The 18,480-nt window shown below is 39.6% G+C and overlaps 2 protein-coding genes across 3 annotated transcripts; both read left to right on the top strand.

The window, feature by feature from the left end:
• Positions 1-966: 966 nt before the first annotated feature.
• Positions 967-7,591, top strand: LOC115016957 (annexin A1-like). Its single transcript, XM_029445102.1, has 12 exons — positions 967-1,017; positions 1,145-1,223; positions 1,924-2,029; positions 2,251-2,345; positions 2,871-2,984; positions 3,819-3,909; positions 4,189-4,325; positions 4,525-4,618; positions 4,939-5,034; positions 6,069-6,127; positions 7,162-7,284; positions 7,441-7,591. The coding sequence occupies exons 2-12, from the start codon at positions 1,155-1,157 to the stop codon at positions 7,495-7,497; spliced, it is 1,041 nt and encodes a 346-aa protein (XP_029300962.1). The 5' UTR covers positions 967-1,017; positions 1,145-1,154; the 3' UTR covers positions 7,498-7,591.
• Positions 7,592-8,938: 1,347 nt separating this feature from the next.
• On the top strand, positions 8,939-17,959 carry slc30a5 (solute carrier family 30 member 5). 2 transcript variants are annotated; one of them, XM_029445366.1, is made up of 17 exons: positions 8,939-9,500; positions 10,022-10,144; positions 10,275-10,338; positions 10,638-10,723; positions 11,123-11,210; positions 12,601-12,688; positions 12,814-12,890; positions 12,988-13,158; positions 13,369-13,657; positions 14,604-14,812; positions 15,203-15,360; positions 15,447-15,576; positions 15,739-15,895; positions 15,941-16,072; positions 16,160-16,386; positions 17,353-17,481; positions 17,681-17,959. In XM_029445366.1, exons 1-17 carry the CDS (start codon positions 9,430-9,432, stop codon positions 17,849-17,851), a joined length of 2,370 nt encoding a protein of 789 aa, XP_029301226.1. In that variant the 5' UTR covers positions 8,939-9,429; the 3' UTR covers positions 17,852-17,959. The 2 variants fall into 2 exon arrangements, with proteins under 2 accessions (XP_029301226.1, XP_029301225.1); XM_029445365.1 differs by having other exon boundaries at positions 15,739-16,072.
• The last annotated feature ends 521 nt before the right edge of the window (positions 17,960-18,480 follow it).

The following is an 18,480-nucleotide window of genomic DNA, read 5'->3' as shown; positions in this document are numbered from 1 at the left end:
GTACAGTATCTGCCATGCTTAATGGGACCAATGTGGACTGAAAACTTAACAGAAGTGCGATATCTTTTGGTTATCGCTTTGTCTAAACCTAGGGGCCCATTGGTCAGGGTCTAAAATTAATTACATCAGCATTAGTTATGTTTTTTTGTAATAATTTTAATCTTAGGTTTCAACATAAAAAATGAAAGACTTCATGTGCACTTTGTACATTATTTTCATATATCGAGTACATATACAATACTCACAGCAACATGTTATTGTGTGGTAATGTCTACTCAGGCATTTTTGTTTTCTCTTACATTTACACTGACTTTGTAATTCATGGTATTATTCTGACTTTAAATAAAGTTTAAAATCTTTTAATAACATCTTTGTCAGCGTCAGTTCCCCAGCGTAAAGGGCTGTCTGAGTGCAAGGTACAAAGGTGAAAATATGTCAAATATAGCATACACTGATTTTTTTAGGTGGCTAAAATACGTTTTGCTGCTGCCCCCGTCCACAGCAGTACGGAGCTCAGCTTCCTTGCTGGCTGACCACCATCTGCTTTAGGTAACACACTAACTGTGGATAAGTACCTCAGACATACCCGATAAAAAAAATCTGAACTATACCTTTAAAAGAAAATGTGGATCATCAGGTTCAGTCATGTGCAAAACATGTGGAGTCTCAGCAGGTCAGTATTTTGGAGTGTTTACTTCAACAAGCTCCTTTAAAATATAAACTACAGTCAACTTTATCTTAGTTGTCACTGTTTCCTCAATGTCTGTGTGACAAATAAGTTGTTTAATTTAAGGGTGAAGCACTTAATCGTTAACAATACTAGTCTGTACAGAAGAGTCACCCAACCTGTCAGAAGATCTGACTGTCATCTCGCAGGAATGTTGTCTTTGAGAGGTGGCCGGTGATTGGCTTCTGATGAAAGTACTCTGCACAGAGATGGGTGGAGACACTGCAGAGTGAGAACACCTGAGAACTACACACTGGGGAGTCTTCAGAAGATCGTCTTCAGTAGCACAGGTGAGGATTTCTTGGACGTTTAAATATGTATATATATTTAAATCAACTTTAAATTCTTTATTCCTCTGTCTTGCTGTATTTTAACCTCTTCAGTGATGATTTTTTGTTTCTGGTTATGACTTTCTAGCCAAGTCAACATGTCCTTCTTCAGGAAAATCTTCAAAAAGGCCATCCGTGACAGGAAGGTCGACGAAGACATCGTCAAAGTGAGTATCATCACCTCGGAACAACTTGAGGACAATCCACCTGCTGTTGGCTAACTGCTGTTTTGTTTAACATATGCTGGTACTCCAGTTTTGCAATTTAAATAAAAAATAAATGTAACAGATATGGAAGTTAATGAGAAGTTAGACATATTGTTTTCTTAAAGGGACAGATTGGATCTTTTTAGGTATTTTATAGGAGTATTTATCCATAGTCAGTGTAGTACCGACAGTAGATGACGGCTGCCACGCCTCCAGTTTGGACAAACAGACAGGAGTTACCTGGAAGCCTTAGATAAAGTGGTGAATATATTTTAAATATAGCGTAAACTTAAATTGAGTTATATTTATTTAGGTGGGTCTTTTTTAGGTGGCTAAAATATGTTTTGCTGGACTATGGATAAGTACCTCGTACCTCAATCCAAACTATCCCTTTAAGTGCTCAAATTCAAGTATTTGGATTTCCTATTAATTGTATATAAAATGAGTTGCTGACAGCTGTCTGTTGCTCGGTTAACCCTGGCAGCTCTGCTTGAAGTCACTGTATCTCTCCTCCATCTTTCCTGTCACTCTGCCCTGCAATGAAACTGGAATGAATCAAAAATCATTTTCAAAACCGAAAATGATTTGTAGCTTTGAATGCCTTTGTGGTTTGCAGCAGCCAGAGTTAGTAAAACGTCTGTATTTCTGGCCGTTGTTCTAGGTGAAGGGTAAACAGAAGCCAAAGTATTATGGAACAGTCGTCCCGTATCCCAACTTCAATGCCAGCAGTGATGCTTCCACTCTTCAGAGCGCCATCAAAGGACATGGTGTTTGTCATCACTCTTAAAAAATACTTGTACAATTGGTTTGTTCTTAATTGTTTTAAAATATATATTTGTTAACTGGATGGAAGTCAAGCTACACCTGTGGTTTTCAGAATTTTCAGAATTTTTCTCTAAAGACAAATCTTTCAAGCCTCCACATGTCTGACCTAGAGGCTCTAAGTGCTTCAAAGAAAATAAGCTAAAGTACAACTCGTCCCTCACAGAAGTGGACATGGATGTGATCAATGTAGTCCTGGTGAACAGAAGCAACGAGCAGAGACAGAAGATCAAAGTAGTTTATGAAGCGTCCACTGGAAAGGTGAGTGGCTGATTTCTCATGAAGACAGTTGAGTGTGGTCAAATAATGATAAACAGCAACCAGCAGAAAATATCTGACACATGAAATGTCCAGCAAACCTCCAGTGACATCACCATGTAAAGTGTTTTCAGCTTTTGCAGATTTGCAACACAAATTAGGTTAAATATTGTGACACCAACAAGTCAGTCAATCCAGATCGACTGCATTTGAATTCAAGATGCTTTTGCAATTTGAAAAATGTCATTTTAGTGTCAGAATGTTTGGAAGATATGTGGCTTGTGAAAAAGGAGTCCAATATCGAAAGAATCGGTCATAATCTGTGTTTATGTTCACTTCTGCCATTGGAGTTAATAGACTCAGACCTGCTGCTAGTTTAGTATCAAAAAAGGCCCTGTGGCAGATTTTTAGATCTTCACATCACCAAATACAACCACACACACAATGGCCTTAATTTCCTGCAGCAGCCGTAGTCCATTTTGAAATGCCATGACTATAACGTTTCCGTATGCTCCCTGTGTCTTGCAGAGGCTGGATAGAGATATGAAGTCGGCTCTCAAGTCAGATATAGAGGATGTCTCTCTGGCTCTGCTCATGGATCCCCCTCACTTTGATGCCTACCTGCTCAGGAAGGCCACAAAGGTAAATATCAGTGGTGTATATACTAAATATCAGAGGAGATTATTTTCAAATGTCCTTGTCCTTACACCAGGGCCTGTCCAAGGTTATTAATATTTGTTTCTTGCACATTTTTTCATTCAGAGATTGTTGCTGCTGGTTTCATTTCAACATTAGAATGACAATTGAACTCCTGACAGTGTGTCAGCCCAGACTGTATCAAAAAAAGTTTACCTCTTTTTCAGCAGCAAACACCTGAAAGCTTCTTTTCATTCCACCCACAGTTTGTTCTGTTGCCTACTGAGCAGCTGCACTGCAGATAAGCAAACATCACCATGCAAAATGCAAAATAGCCAAATAAACTAAACCAATGGCAGACCTCCGCCAAAGCCAATGGTTCATCCATGTGCTCCTCATTTGAGTTCATATCTGAGTTGGGAAGTCGTTCTTCCAACTTCGGTGTGTTTGTGAGCTATATGTATATCCACCTAATGTGGAAACAACATGGACCCTACAAAGAAGATGTCTTGTATTTTTTTTGCTCAAAGTGTTTTAAATTATTTCATGCACCTATCTCGGATCTGCTCCAAAATGTAACTGGTTCTTCCTTGGCCCATGCTACTCCCTTCTACCATGTTTCATGAAAATCGGGCTGGCAGTTTTTCCGTAATCCTGCTGACAGACAAACACACATGTTTGGTAATGTTCTGCTTTCTGTAGATATCAGTTCTATCACTTATATTTGCAACGCTTGTATAACACTTAGTTTGTAATTAGGTTTAAAGAGTCCTATAAAATAAAATAGTATAAATACCGCTTTAAATTTGGTCACTCCCAGCATTGTCCTCTATTTAACAGGGCTTTGGCACAAGTGAAGACGTCATTGTGGAGATTCTGGCAACAAGATCAAACCAAGAGATTCGAGAGATCAAGAGGGTCTTCAAAGAAGGTTTGTCCTGATTCAATGTTTAACAGTTACTCTTTTATTTGTTGGCAAACATGCTGAACTCTGAGTTCCTGAAAGGTTTTCAAATGTTCACGTAACATCTTAGGTATTTACCACCGTGCTCCGGTGCAGAAGTAGTGGCAGCAGTAGAACAACACTGAATTCCTTGACAGTGCAGCAATGTAATCATCCAATTATGAGAATTGTAAGCCTCTAAACAACAGCTATAACCACTGCAGTTATACTATGTCCCATTATCTTACTGCAAAGTCTGTCCCTCAGAATACCAACATGACCTGGAGGACATAATTAGGGATGAGACCAGCGGTGACTTCACCAAGGCCCTTCTGGCCATGTTGAAAGCAGACAAAGATGAGAGCGTGGAAATCGACAAGGAAGTGGCCCGAAAAGACGCAGAGGTAAAATCAGGAAAACTTCTAAAGGATAAGACTGTCATTATTGAATATTTTTCTTACTGTCAACAAAAATCCCATGAAAAAAACAAAACCAAAACTACTGTCTGACTGAGGGATCCCCAAACCCATTGGTTCCTAATGAACACAAAAATATTAAACCCAAGCTGCCAACCTAAGGCGTGTTACTGTTTTGTACCTGCAGATTCTGTTAGAGGCAGGTGAGAATACCTCTGGATTCAATGTCTCTGCCTTCATCGACATCCTGACCAAACGCAGCGGGCCGCAGCTTGCCAATAGTGAGCGTTTGACTAAGAGCTGAATCAGCTAAAACCTTCTTTTCAAAGACAACACACACACCTAGAAAAACTGGTATAACCACTCTTTCAGGTAACAGGTGGAACACACCCAGCAGTGTAGAAACAATACGAAGCAAAGTAGGTCGGATTTATGTCGAGTATGAATTCTGGCAATTCATATTTAAAGATGTTTTTTTTAATTCCAGAAATGTTTGTGATATATGCAATGCTCTCACAACTAGACTACAAGAATATTTTAGAAAGACATCTGCTTTCTGTCTGACCCATAAATACCTGTTGTTTGTCTGGTTACCTTTTAGCATTCGAGCACTACGCTGCCATCAGTGACATCAAATTACCAACTGCCCTAGACATGGAGCTGAAGGGAGACATTGAAGACTGTCTTGTTGACATTGGTAAGGAGGGTCTCTTCATTTATTTCCTGATTTGATCAGATTTTGTGTCACTTTTCATAAATAAGGATTTCTCTTGTTGGAATTGGAACTGGGACAATTTTAAAGGCCCTGAAAACCATTTTCTCAATCGGCTTCTTACTGTGAGCAATGGTGTCTTTGACTACAGTGTTGCTTGACTGATGTTTATAGGGAGCAGCTGTTACCACGACTACAGACTGTGATGTTCATCCCCTTTACAGCCAGCAATAGAAAAGGTGTTGCAATAATCTACGTCGTGGAGATTTAGTTATTCTGGGCCAAAAGTAAAACATCATGGGATGAAAAGGATTTCTCTTCTGGGTAGCAGGCATATATTTTATACATACTTACTTTTATACATTTATTTGTATGGAAGCCTTCCCATTACACTTTAATATTTCTTGTGTACAAGTAAAACATTTGGCGTCATCATGACTCTGGAGGAAAGGTCAGAAGTTCACCAAAATCCACCAAAAAGACCATGAATTTTCACAGTAAATGTAATGGGAATATGGCCAGTGGTTGTCGAGACATATTACACATTTATTTTCAGATTGGTGAATGGATGGAGTGATGGACATGCTTAAGAACTACAGCTAGCTGGAGAAAAGAGTTGAACAGTTTTACAGTTAAGTCTTGCAACATGTGGTATCCAGAAGGAAAACACAGGAAGGAGGGCGTCCACAAAGAACCACATCATTCAAAGGGACTGCAAAATCTTTTAAGCACAAATAAAGTAAATTATTTCCAGCAAGCAAAGAAAAGAGCATGAACACTGGATAGACCCAATGATACCATCTGTACATCTGTACATTCTAGTCTCTAGCGCGTGGCACACTATGACCTCACACACCATGAGATCAGGGAACGTCTTAAACCGTGTCTGGATTTATTTAGTCTGAACATAAAACGTCATGAAAATAAATAAAGACACACTGTGAGCTTTCACACACACAGCATAATCTACACAGTGCATATTTTCACCGGGATTGTTTGTGTGTCTTTTTGGCGTTTAGTGAAATGTTCCTGGAACACATCGGCTTTCTTCGCTGAGAAGCTCCATCTGGCTATGAAGGTGTGTGTGAATATCTCCTTCTCTTTTCACCCTATGTCACAGTACGTGTGTGTGTGTGTGTGTGTGTGTGTGTGTGTGTGTGTGTGTGTGTGTGTGTGTGTGTGTGTGTGTGTGTGTTTCCACCGATCTTTTCTGCTGAATGCAGTTTTCATTTTCATTTTTTCATGTCATTTGAACAATGTCTTAATTATCATATTTGTGTCTTTCTTAAAATAGAGAAATAATTGAAATATATCCATTAATATGCTGCATTCACGTACAAATAATATGAGAACGGACTTTAGTAACCAAAAATGTGCTTGTAAATGAGTCCTTGTTTTGCAGCTGACTCTCAAATGTCAGATTTTTGAGGTGAGGTCTGGTCCCCATAAATATCTCTGGAAAACACTACTTAACTGTAGTGATAATGCAACCAACCAGATGTAGTATTTAGCATTAGTACATAACTTTACCAGATATCATACAAGTATTGAACGAGGGTGTGGACTCGAGTCACATGACTTCGAACTTGCAACTTGACTTGGACTCTAACACCAATGACTCCTGACTTCACTCAGACTTGAGCCGTTTTACCTGAAAATATTTGATACCTTCCCAGAAGCTAAAATATTAAAATGTATGTTATTTATAAAGTGTGCCACCCATCGATTCATTTCCTGAATCAACTAATGTTAACGCTATTCATTCCCAGTAAGTCGACACTTAATTCCTCAGATCCACTTTTATTGAACCAATCTGACAGAATCCAATCAAGTTGCAGGAGAGAACCATAGTGTATAAAAGATTATACCAAAGATCATTTCGTTTGTGTACAAAAATAATTCTGTGATCAACAAAACACTAATTCCAGTGCATGTCGAATATTACAGACAGAGACACATTATGGCTTGTTTAGGACTCGAAACCTAAAGTAGGACTTGAATATTGACTTGCCTGTCTCGACTTGGGACTTGACTCTTGACTTTCTTGTGACTTGGTACGATTTGCATGCTTCCTACCTGCTCAACGATCAGGCCTCTGCTCCATTCTCACAGGGCCACGGCACATGTGAGGACACACTGATTAGGGTGTTGGTGAGCCGCTCTGAGGTCGACCTGAAGAAGATTGTGCAGGAATACAGGGCCATGTATGACGTTAGCCTACAGGAAGACATACTGGTAAAATGACACACCTAGTAGTATTGGAATTTTCCTATATATGTGCCTTTATGTTCTGTTTTTCCCTCATTCAGTATAGAAACAAGTGACGATGTAGTATCAGAGTTTTTCAGCTGAGCACATCTTTGTCTCTGTTTTTCTCTCTTTGTCTCTCAGATGGACACTAAGGGACACTATGAGAGCATCCTGCTTGGACTTTGTGGAGATCACTGAAATTCTGTTGAAACCACTTTAATGGGAATGAAGACCAGCTTGTCCTGGAGTCCAAATAAATCTCACATCTTTCAAAGTGATTACAAAAAACGTGACTAATCTGTTCTATTGAGTTGATCCCACCAACAATAAAAAAACATCTTATATGTTTCCCGTCTGCTGTTGGATGTTTCTCTTTCCTTCATATGTCGTCATTCTTTTTTACAATCAATTATCTCCACTTGTATATTGACCTATAATTCAAACCAAATGCTTAATGGATTATTATAGGCGTACACATAAAAAAATGTTTGAAAAAGATGTGAAGGAGATAAACGAGGAGGAGGATGGAGTGGGAGAAAATGTTTTGACAGAAAATCTCAAATATGCAGGACAACAGGAAATGTATTTCATTTGAAATAAATGCAAATACTTATATTGGAATGTTTGTAATGATACACATTTAGTAAAACAGATTAGTTTGTGGTAAAACAGATTAGTTTACTTAGTCAGAATTATGAGATGGTAAATCCAATTCTGAACTTTCTAATTAAGTTAAGTTATTTCAAATTGAAATATGGACTTTGTAAATCCAAATTATGAAATATTAAGTCAAAATATGATTGTTTGAGTAAAGAGATACTCCATCATAGTTTTGATATAGTCAAAGTATTAGACAATAGGTTAAATGTTTAACTTAAAACATGTATAAGATCAATAAATCAATTTATAATATTAAGTCAGACACATAACTTAGTATCTCATAATTTGGGCCAAATGTCTAATTTTGCATCTGATATTTTAGTTGCAGTTGCTTGAGGTCCGAGGTGCAAACAAAATAAATTATTTTATTTGTCTTTAAAATGAGTTTGTCAAATATACTGTCCAATACAGTATTAGATGACTGGAAGCCTATTTTCCTATATTTGCGGTAAGAAAGCATTGTGACAGGTCAAAATGATGAGATACACTAAATCTAACTTTTGTGTATGAATTATGACATAGTAAGTAAAAAAGTCATAATCATAAAATACCAAGTCAAAATGTTGACTTTGTAAGTCAAATATTTGAAATATTAAGATTTTGAAATATATGAATTATATATATATATATTTTGCAATTAAGCCATAATATTGGAGCAATTAGTAACTCTAATTCAGTTTTGGTTAATTTGGTTATGTAAAAATTAGCTGAAGCAAATGAGTATTGAAACATCCGTTAGCTTAACACCCCTAACCCTAGCATATATATTACACATTATGAGATAGTGACATTTTTGTCATTCCTAACATGCCATTCCATAAGAACATGGAATAATAATAAGAAAGTGACAGCCTGGTCTGGAAATGGGCCATCTCTCTAGACATTGTCATAACATTTAAATGATGAAGTAAAAATAAAGTACATAATTTAGTTAATTTCCACCGCTATCATCAATATAGGCGCAGAGCTGCGCAGTAGCAACATTCATGAATACACGCACGTGACGTGGACTTGTTTTACCGTGTCCGGAAGTGCTGTGGCTTTTCTTCCAGCTTGGATGTTTTATAATTAATTACGTTTTCTAGCTGTTACTGTGTCCAGCTCAGCCTAGAAAGTGTTAATTACTCTAACTAAGCGACCACCGCACACAGATGACGTGTCGCTGCTAGAAACTTTGGATACAATCTTACTTTGAAGGCATTCCAGATGGCTAGCTAGCAAGCTAACCGGCTAACAGGCAAAGCAGGCTGCCAGCTGACTGTAGGGTCATGCCTGTGTACACGTAATTATACAAAACTTAGTTAAGTTCAAACGGAAGAATGAATAAGAGCCAAAAGAAGCATGGTCATGTTCTTCACCGGTAAACAGGCTGCGATGTAATTTCACTCTCCAGGTAACAGTAATGTATAGTATACTGGGGATATAAATACTGCAACTGGACTTAAACTGGTCGACTTTGGCTGCTTGAAGATGGAAGACAAATACAGCAGCAACGTACTCTCAGGGGGGAAGCTGGGCATGGTCGAAGTGCCCAATTCGAGGTATGTGTCTGTTAATCTCAACCAACTGGTTTGTGAGTTATTACTTGTATTTTCTTGATATTAAATCAAGTCAATTCCTGTAGCTGTAGTCCATATGTTAGTTTGTTTTATCAGCTGAAACCATTGCATCTAATGATTATTCTCAGTAGACTATCTATGTATCTATGTTTAGTCTAAAAAATATCCAAAATAATATATAAGTTACCATCACTATTATCCATTCTCCAAGGAGAAGTGAAGTTGCTTGTTGTGTCTAAACCTCGAAATATATTCAATATACAATAATATAAACCAGAGAAAACTCAGATCCTCACATTTGAAGTGAATCCTTGACTTGTTGTAAATGATTGATTTTTCATGTCGACTAATCGATGAAGTGGCTGATTGTATCAGTCCTTAGTGTAATAGTGCAAAAAGAAAATAATGTGCGAATAACTTGATGGGTTTGCAAAACTTTTGATGGAACGGTTGTTTTTTTCTCTCCGGTACTAATTTATTGTCTTTGTCTTTTTCCTCCTCAGGTTAACCAGATATATAGTTTTACTGATTGTCACAAAGGTCATCAAGGCTCTTGGAATCTTTGAATCTTACGATATCCTGAAAGTTGTGCACATTGTGCAGTTTATCTTCATACTAAAATTAGGGTAAGTAGCCTACTCTAATAGTTTAATTTCATCCATTTCATTGAACTTGTTTGTTAAGTATTATTATTACTTAGTTTCTGTGTGTTTATGGCTGGTGACAACATGCTGACTGTGGTCCTTCTTTCTTTAGGAGTGCTGTTATTCTGCTTTTCTTTCAAAAGCCTTTCTCTGGCAAAGTCATCTCCAAAATACAGGTTTGTTGGATTTCTTCCTCTTTAATTTGTTCCTCTTGTTTCATTTAAGAAATAAATATTCCCCTTTTTCTTCTCTGTGGCTCATAACTTCATCTGCCATTTCTCCTTCTTTCAACATCACAGTAGGGACATGTGCTGTAAATGTTTGTTAAACCTGTTAAACCTGTTAATGCTGTTCTATTGTCCTTAGTGCTTTCAGAAACTTTAAGATTGAGCTTTCTAAAATACATTGTATCAATGCCCATGTACCTGCCAGAATGATGAATCTGTTTTTCTTTTTAAATCTGTTTTCTCTGTAGTGGATAAAGTTACTGAAGCATGCCGTTTTCAGCTGTATCATATCGCTCCTGGGCTTCTTCGGTCTAACTCTCTGTGGACCTCTGAGGTAAAATGTCACCATAAATGTGTGTTTAGTGTGTTTTTCATGGCAGTTCAAGGCAACAATGCTGTGTGCATATTCACGTTATTTAACTGGGTCATTCTATACCAACTCACCAAGACCTCCCAGTTCATGTCATGGATGTCTTTTAAACAATCCTGTGAAGAAGTCCATCACATTCATGGGACCTTGCAAAACCTTATAGCTCTATTCCAAGTACTACTTTAGTACTACTTTTTGAAATAGCTTATTTTTCATTGGGTTGACATGTGAACTGAACATCCATGTACAGGTGAGTTGGTATGAAATGGCCCAGCTGTGTGTTTCTGTCTTCTGTCTGTGTGTGTTCATTCAGACACTGCTGTGTTCAGGCTGTGAATACAATCTGACTTGTGTCTTTTGCAGGACATTGTTGCTTTTTGAGCACAGTGATGTGGTGGTCATTGCTCTTCTCGGTGTTTTGTTCACAAGCTCAGGAGGGGGGCCGTCCAAGGTAGGAGGTCTTAATGAAAACAATTCCCATATACTGTATGTATTTTACACTGCATTAAGTTATTGTTGTGTCGGCTTCTCTTGTTGTTTCATTTAAAGCAGACATGTCAAACTCACTTCCGGCCTGCAGTACAATTATATCCGGCCCACGATAATATGAATATTATCCAATATGTATATCCTGTTCAATAAATGTTGACACTGTTTGACCCTCAACGTAGTTCCAGTTTTTAATTGCGTCCCTCTCTGTGATTGAGTTTGACACCCCTGATTTTAAAGAAACACTTCACCCAAAACAACACTCCAAAGCAGATTGTTGGTGCCATTTGCTGATGTTTGGGCCCGTTTGTTGCTGCTCACTCCAGTAAAATGGTCTGATAACATTTGGTCTGATTCTCAAAGTCCCCAAAGATTGCATTTGAAATCCAGCAAGTGTTTTGTGTTCCTTTATTATCTAGGGCTGTACAGAAGAGTTCAAAGCTTCAGTCCTCCCGTCGACATTAGAATTATAAATCAACACTGAGTGCTGCGCAGTTTCTTTGATTCAAAAACCTTCAGAAGATGCTTTGAAAGCAGTACAACAGTTTGGACGGAGACATCCTGCATCTGTTCACTGCGGTGTTCCAGATGCACAAAAGCTATCGCTTCATCCAAATCCGTATGTTGTTCTGTAGTCGTGTAATGAGGTTGATCCAACCTTGTGAAGGGATTTGATTCCTTTTACAAAGAAATCTCTCATAAATGTTTGACTTCAATCTCAGTTAATATTTGGGTTTCTTTCTTGTACATTTGTGAGCTGTCCTATACATCTACCACATTAATCTCAGAGTATTTGTTATCGTCATAACATTACAACGTAATACATTATATCATTTATCATTTTCCATTTTAATATTACCACCCTCACCTGGCTCTGTAATTAATTTAATCTTTTGACCTAAAATGGCCCTAATACGTCGTCATAGATCTGGGAACGCGTGACATTGCTTAGAGGAAGCCTGACTGGTCCACTGGCTTGCTGTCTGATTGTCTGACTGCTCTTGTTTCCTGACTTGTCGGATGTTGTTGTAGCAATGTTCCTTTGTTCCCAGGTTGCAACATTATCATAGCTACTAGGAATCATGGCCAACACTCTAAAAGTAAGACTGGAGTTGTAATTGAACAGAATTATTATTTAATTTGTCATCAAGTTGAACAGATTTCATATTTTTAGAGTGCACTTTGTTGCTGTTTGGAGTGTGCGATGGTCAGGAGGAACAAATACAAGGAAAATAATATTGTAAAAAGAAGCCAGAGGAAACAAGCTACTGTATACGGCCTCAGATTAATACATCACTGTGTTAGAAGTATGTAATATTCATTACTGTTGGTTTGTCTGTGACTTTGTGCAGACCAGAGGCGCTGCTCTCTTCATCATCGCCGTGATCTGCCTCCTCCTCTTTGACAACGACGATCTCATGGCAAAGATGGCGGAGCACCGTATCCTTTGCTCTTTATAAAGGGGAACAGTTACAACTGCTCTCACTGTTATTGACCTGATCAGTTTGTTCATTATCATATTTCTCTGTTTGTATTTTGTTTGCCTTGACTGGTCTTCCAACCAGCTGAGGGACACCATGACAGCGCGCTCACTCATTTCCTCTACACTGCCATTGCATTTTTAGGGGTGGCAGATCACAAAGTAAGCGAAGCACACATTAAATGTTACCTTAAGTGCTGCCTGCAGAAGCTTTCAAAATTATATTTCTGGCCTCTGTCTTTGTGTTCTTCCCATTTAGGGAGGTGTAGTTCTGCTGGTGGCCTCCATGTTGCTGAAGGTGGGCTTCCACACGGCCTCCAGGAAACTATCAGTGGAAGTCGGTGGTGCGAAACGCCTCTATGCACTCGACAACCTGGTTTCTGCTATAGTGCTGCTGCCCTGGGTCATAGTGCTCTCAGCGACCACAGACGTAAGTGCACAGGACATAAGAAACCTGAACATGCATGTATTCTGTTTTGTCACATTCTCTAAAGCCAAACCAGAGGTGCTGTTCGTTATCTGTCACAGGAATGACTGCCTCTATCTTGTCATCCTAACTTTTCCCTGTTGAGACGGAAGTTCAGAACAATGCTTTTAGTCTTCATCCATGTGACTGACGTTCTCTCCGTCTCAACACCAGAGTAAAGTGGAATCATGGTCGTCCCTCATCCTGCCGTTCGGGATGATAATCTTCTCCGTAATGATCCTGGAGTTTTACGTCGATGCCATCTGCAACACGAAGATGGAGATGCCGAGGTGCGCCCGCTATGGCGCCATCGCCCTCTTCCTCAGCGCGCTGCTGCTAGCCAACTTCTGGACTCACCCGCTGACCGACCAGCTGCGCTCCATGAGCAAACCGCCCCAGCAGGTCAGCACGGAGCATGTGCTCTCTGGAGGAGTGCTAGTCAGCGCCGTCTTCTTCATCATGTGTAAGTAACTGCTGTGGGAGTCAGCAGGATGAGAGCTCTTCTGATTGTAATCATCGTGTAAACTTCATCTCAGATCATTCCACGTGTTGAGTGTACATGCCCAACACTGGCAAAGCATTTATGGATGTTTATTTACCTCTGTATTTCATTCGAACTAGAAAACTAACAAACATTGTCAGTCTTCTTTCAGACCAGTGGAAATAAAACAACCTAAATACACATTTAGGCTGTGTTTAGTGTTTATTTTACTAACTTTGTCTATTTGCGTCGATGCGATTGAGTAGATTTCTCCTCAATTAGATTAATCAAAAGTTAGCATTAGATAATGCCTCATTTGCATATTTAACATAACATTTCAGAAAACTTGTCATACAGAACATAATTGTCTTGATGTAAGTAATATACTGGGGAAGTTTCATGGTGATTTCTAGTACATCTTTCACTTCGTTAGAAATCTCCTCTTCAGCAGCACTTCTACACGTTTCATTCCTATAATTTGTATTTATGAAAGTTTTAACAAATGGTGTTTGTTCATTTTCATTCATACTTCACATTATCATAACAAACATGCCAAAATGTGATTTTCTTTTTATGGCCATACTTTCTGATTGATACAAAGACATATCTAACATGAAATAAGAATTTTGAACCTGGCTTTATCTAATGTTCAGATTTCTATTCTTGAAATGCATGCAACTGAGCACATATTTAACAACATGATGCCTTGTTTGCACATTGAAACATAACATTTCACAAAAAGTATTCGTCTTTAATGTAAGTAATAAACAGGGAAGTTACTTGGGGATATTTATGATGTGTGTGTGTGTGTGTATATATGTTTCACCCTCTGCACCTGTAGTGTCTCCCCGTAAACATGTTCCTTGTGTTTTCTGTCCATATTCTTAAGTTAAACGTGTCTCTATTCTCCCCCCTCATCTCTCTGCAGCATCAAGTATTCTCTCGTCCCCGTCAAAGAAAGGTCAGAAGGGCACCCTGGTGGGTTACTCGCCTGAAGGGACCCCTCTGTACAACTTCATGGGTGACGCTCTGCAGCACACATCGCAGTCCCTCCCTCGGTTCATCAAAGATTCCCTGAAACAGATCCTGGAGGAATACGACTCCAGGCAGATCTTCTACTTCCTGTGTCTGAACCTGGTACGTACAGTGTCGGCAAGAGAAAACTCACAACTGACCGTCAGGTGAACCATCGAGGTTATAATTGGGATGTGTCATTAAATTAGCAGCACCGCAAAAATAATTTGTTTTGCCAGGGACATTTATGGATTCCTATTTTCAAAATAAGAGCTTTGTAAGTTAACAAAGGACATATTATTAGAGAAACTATTGAGTACACAGGAACAATTACACTAACGGGCATAAACAAAATAGTACTTTACTTAAAGATTGAACAAGACAGCTTTTGCATAGATTTTTCCCAAACACTTCTCCTGCTCTCCTACAACTTCTTAGTGACAGCTGTGTTTGGAAATGATATGTGCAACAGCTGAGGCAGTTAATGTGAGGTTTGTTGCTCTGATGTTTCAGGCGTTCACCTTCGTGGAGCTGTTTTACGGTGTTTGGACCAACAGTCTTGGACTGATCTCTGACGGCTTCCACATGCTGTTTGACTGCTCCGCTTTAGTCCTTGGCTTGTTTGCTGCCCTCATGACTCGCTGGAAAGCTACCAGGATCTTTTCCTATGGGTACAGTCCAACAGCAACATGTGGAAAGGCTTTGATGGGAGATATCAGCTGCATGTTTAAATATGGACTGTTGTTTTGTCTTGCAGGTATGGTCGTGTCGAAATACTTTCTGGATTCATCAACGGCCTGTTCCTAATGGTCATCGCCTTCTTTGTCTTTGTTGAGTCAGTCACCCGTGTGATGGATCCTCCTAATATAAACACAGACATGCTGACGGTGAGTAAACTGCATCCACCTTAATGTGAAGGCCTGCTGATGTGTTTAAGGAATATTTAGTTGCTGTGTCCCAAACAAAGAGGACACTTCTGCGTGCAGTTCTTAATGGTCTTTCATGGAGTCACTAGACATCAGTCAGTCTGAACGTTGTGTCCCCTGCAGCCGGTGTCTGTCGGAGGTTTACTGGTCAACCTGGTGGGTATCTGCGCGTTCAGTCACGCTCACGCTCACGCCCACGGTGGCAAAAGCTGCTCGTCAAATGACCAAGCTCACTCGCACCACGGCCACTCCCACAGCGAGCACGGCCACTCTCACGGAGGGCACGGTGGACACGGAAACAGCGGGCACGGCCACTCTCACGGAGGGCACGGTGGACACGGAAACAGCGGGCACGGCCACTCTCACGGAGGGCACGGTGGACACGGAAACAGCGGGCATGGCGGACACGGACAATCCCACGGCTCCGGGGGTGGAGGCATGAACGCTAACATGAGAGGTGTGTGTTTCAGTAAATGCACAAAAGAAAATAACTTTTTGTAAAGGAAGTTGTAGCCAGATAACATTCTCCTGTTTCTCCTTGCAGGTGTTTTCCTCCACGTCCTGGCTGACACGCTGGGCAGCGTCGGCGTGATCATCTCCACTATCCTCATCCGTCAGTTCGGCTGGTTGATCGCCGACCCAATTTGCTCGCTCTTCATCGCCACGCTCATTTTTCTCAGTGTCATCCCTCTTCTGAAGGACGCCTGCGAGGTTCTTCTTCTACGAATTCCCCAGGAAAATGAGAAGGACCTGAACAGTGCGCTGGAAAAGGTGAGGAGTCGCATATGATGAGGGACTGCAGTTTGCTTTAACAGATTTTACTGCCCGTCAATCCGACGGTAAGTCTAATAAGGAAGTGTGCAGACGTTCGGCTGAATCTGGTTTCTATTTACTTAATTGTGTGAGTTGAGATGATTACACGCTACAAACCTTCCACTGCCACAAGTGATGTGGTCTGGGGTTCAGTGTAAATGTTGTGCTTTTTCTTGTAACATTTGAAATCCTTATGTGATGCTTTTTAGTTCCACTAAGGAGCTTTTAAGTTCTGTTTGTTTGTTCACGGATTAATTCCATTTGAAAAGAAAGTAAGGCCGTGGCCCGGGATCAAGTTTGTAGTTCATATTCAGAATGTGTACCTTTAGTGGAGGTATGCGCTCTCGCACTGCTTTCTACTTTTTTAAAGTTGTGTATATGGTGGTTTCCTTTTTTGCGAAATTCACCGTTAAAATAAAGTTTTCAAATGTCAGGGCGGTCTTACAGTAGCTTTATAATGATGTCTTATATGACTATATGTCTGTTAACTAGCCTGAAATGGTTGAGTTATTTTGATTTAGCGAATGCTTGCCATCGCCCTTTAGATTTGGATTTAAATGTTATTTCCATGGAGCTAGCATACTTGTTGTTACTGCCGTTAGCGCTCTGGGACTACATGTTTAACGTTACCAATTTGCCAAAAATTGAGTTTCTCAGTCAGTGCCGACTAACCTTATAACCACCACGTAATTAAACATGAAGTCATGGGTCACCGCTGTAGACATTTAGCTCAAATGGACCTACGCTACTTATGAGGTAGATAACTTATGAGCTTGAAACAATGCATGTAGGAGTACTTTCATCCAGATTCAAGAAAGTTCTCGAGCATTATCTTTTCTCTTGTCAACAGTAAATATGTTATCAAACCATCAGCAGATGTTTACACGGTGTTCCTGGTGTTCATTTTCCTCATTGTTATTTCAGATCGAGAAGATTGAAGGAGTGTTGTCGTACAGAGACTCTCATTTCTGGAGGCATTCAGCCAACATGATCGCAGGGACCATCCACCTCCAGATCATGGCAGATGTGGTGGAGCAGAGGATCGTACAGCAGGTCGGTACCAACGGTGCAATCCAGAGTCTGATGTCTCACTCGAGACTCATCATACAAGCCAACACAGATCTGTGTTCGTTACTGGAGAGTAATTGATGGGTCATTTATAGTCATGCTCCACACAGGACAGATCCTCGGGCAGATCGCCATGTCCTTTTTGAGTTGAGTTCTGATTGGTCTTTGTCTGTGTGATTGGTAGGTGACGGCCATTTTGAAAGACGCCGGAGTGAACAATCTGTCGGTGCAGGTGGAGAAGGAGGCATACTTCCAGCACATGTCTGGACTAAGCACAGGATTTCAGGAAGTTCTGGCAATGACGCAGCAGATGGAGTCCGTGAAATGCCTGAATGACGGGACTTGTATCATGTAACGAGCTGCTGATGGACCAAATGAAACTTTACTGATTCAACCCTTTTTCATTGACATGTACAGTAAATGTATGTATGTGGTTTAAATAAATCTGAATATATTGGTTTTATCTTTGTGTCAGCTGCATTTTGTTTGTGTGCAGATCATGTGCTCTGAATGTTTCCTGCTCCAAACATTCAGTATTTAACTGACTTTATTATTTGCATTTGTCATTTACACTGAAGAAATACTTGTTACAACGAAGAAAGTGCCTTTTGGTTGTCACAATACTTAAAACTAAAATCTCATTGCACTGAGACATTTAAATATTAGTCCAAATATGATTTTGGGCTGATGGCATCGCTCATTAATCATTAGAGTATGTACAAAGATAACAGACTAACAGTTAATTTCACTTAAATCATAATCTATTTGAAAGAACTGGTCTGACTGCATGATGATGCAAAACATCTGCAGAAGCAAGAAGAGTAGGCATCGGGGGATTTGTGCAGTTTCAATACTATTTATACTATCTAATATTGGCCAAATTATTATTATTATCCAATTTCTTTTACTTTCAAATATTATTCCACCACTGTTGTGCAATATTCACTTTTACAACTTTTTATCAACCACATTGTACTTCTACTA

Source organism: Cottoperca gobio, chromosome 12 (assembly GCF_900634415.1).
Source record: "Cottoperca gobio chromosome 12, fCotGob3.1, whole genome shotgun sequence".
Lineage (NCBI taxonomy): Eukaryota > Metazoa > Chordata > Actinopteri > Perciformes > Bovichtidae > Cottoperca > Cottoperca gobio.
Note: the sequence above shows the minus strand (reverse complement) of the source record. Positions and strands in the feature narration are given on the sequence as shown.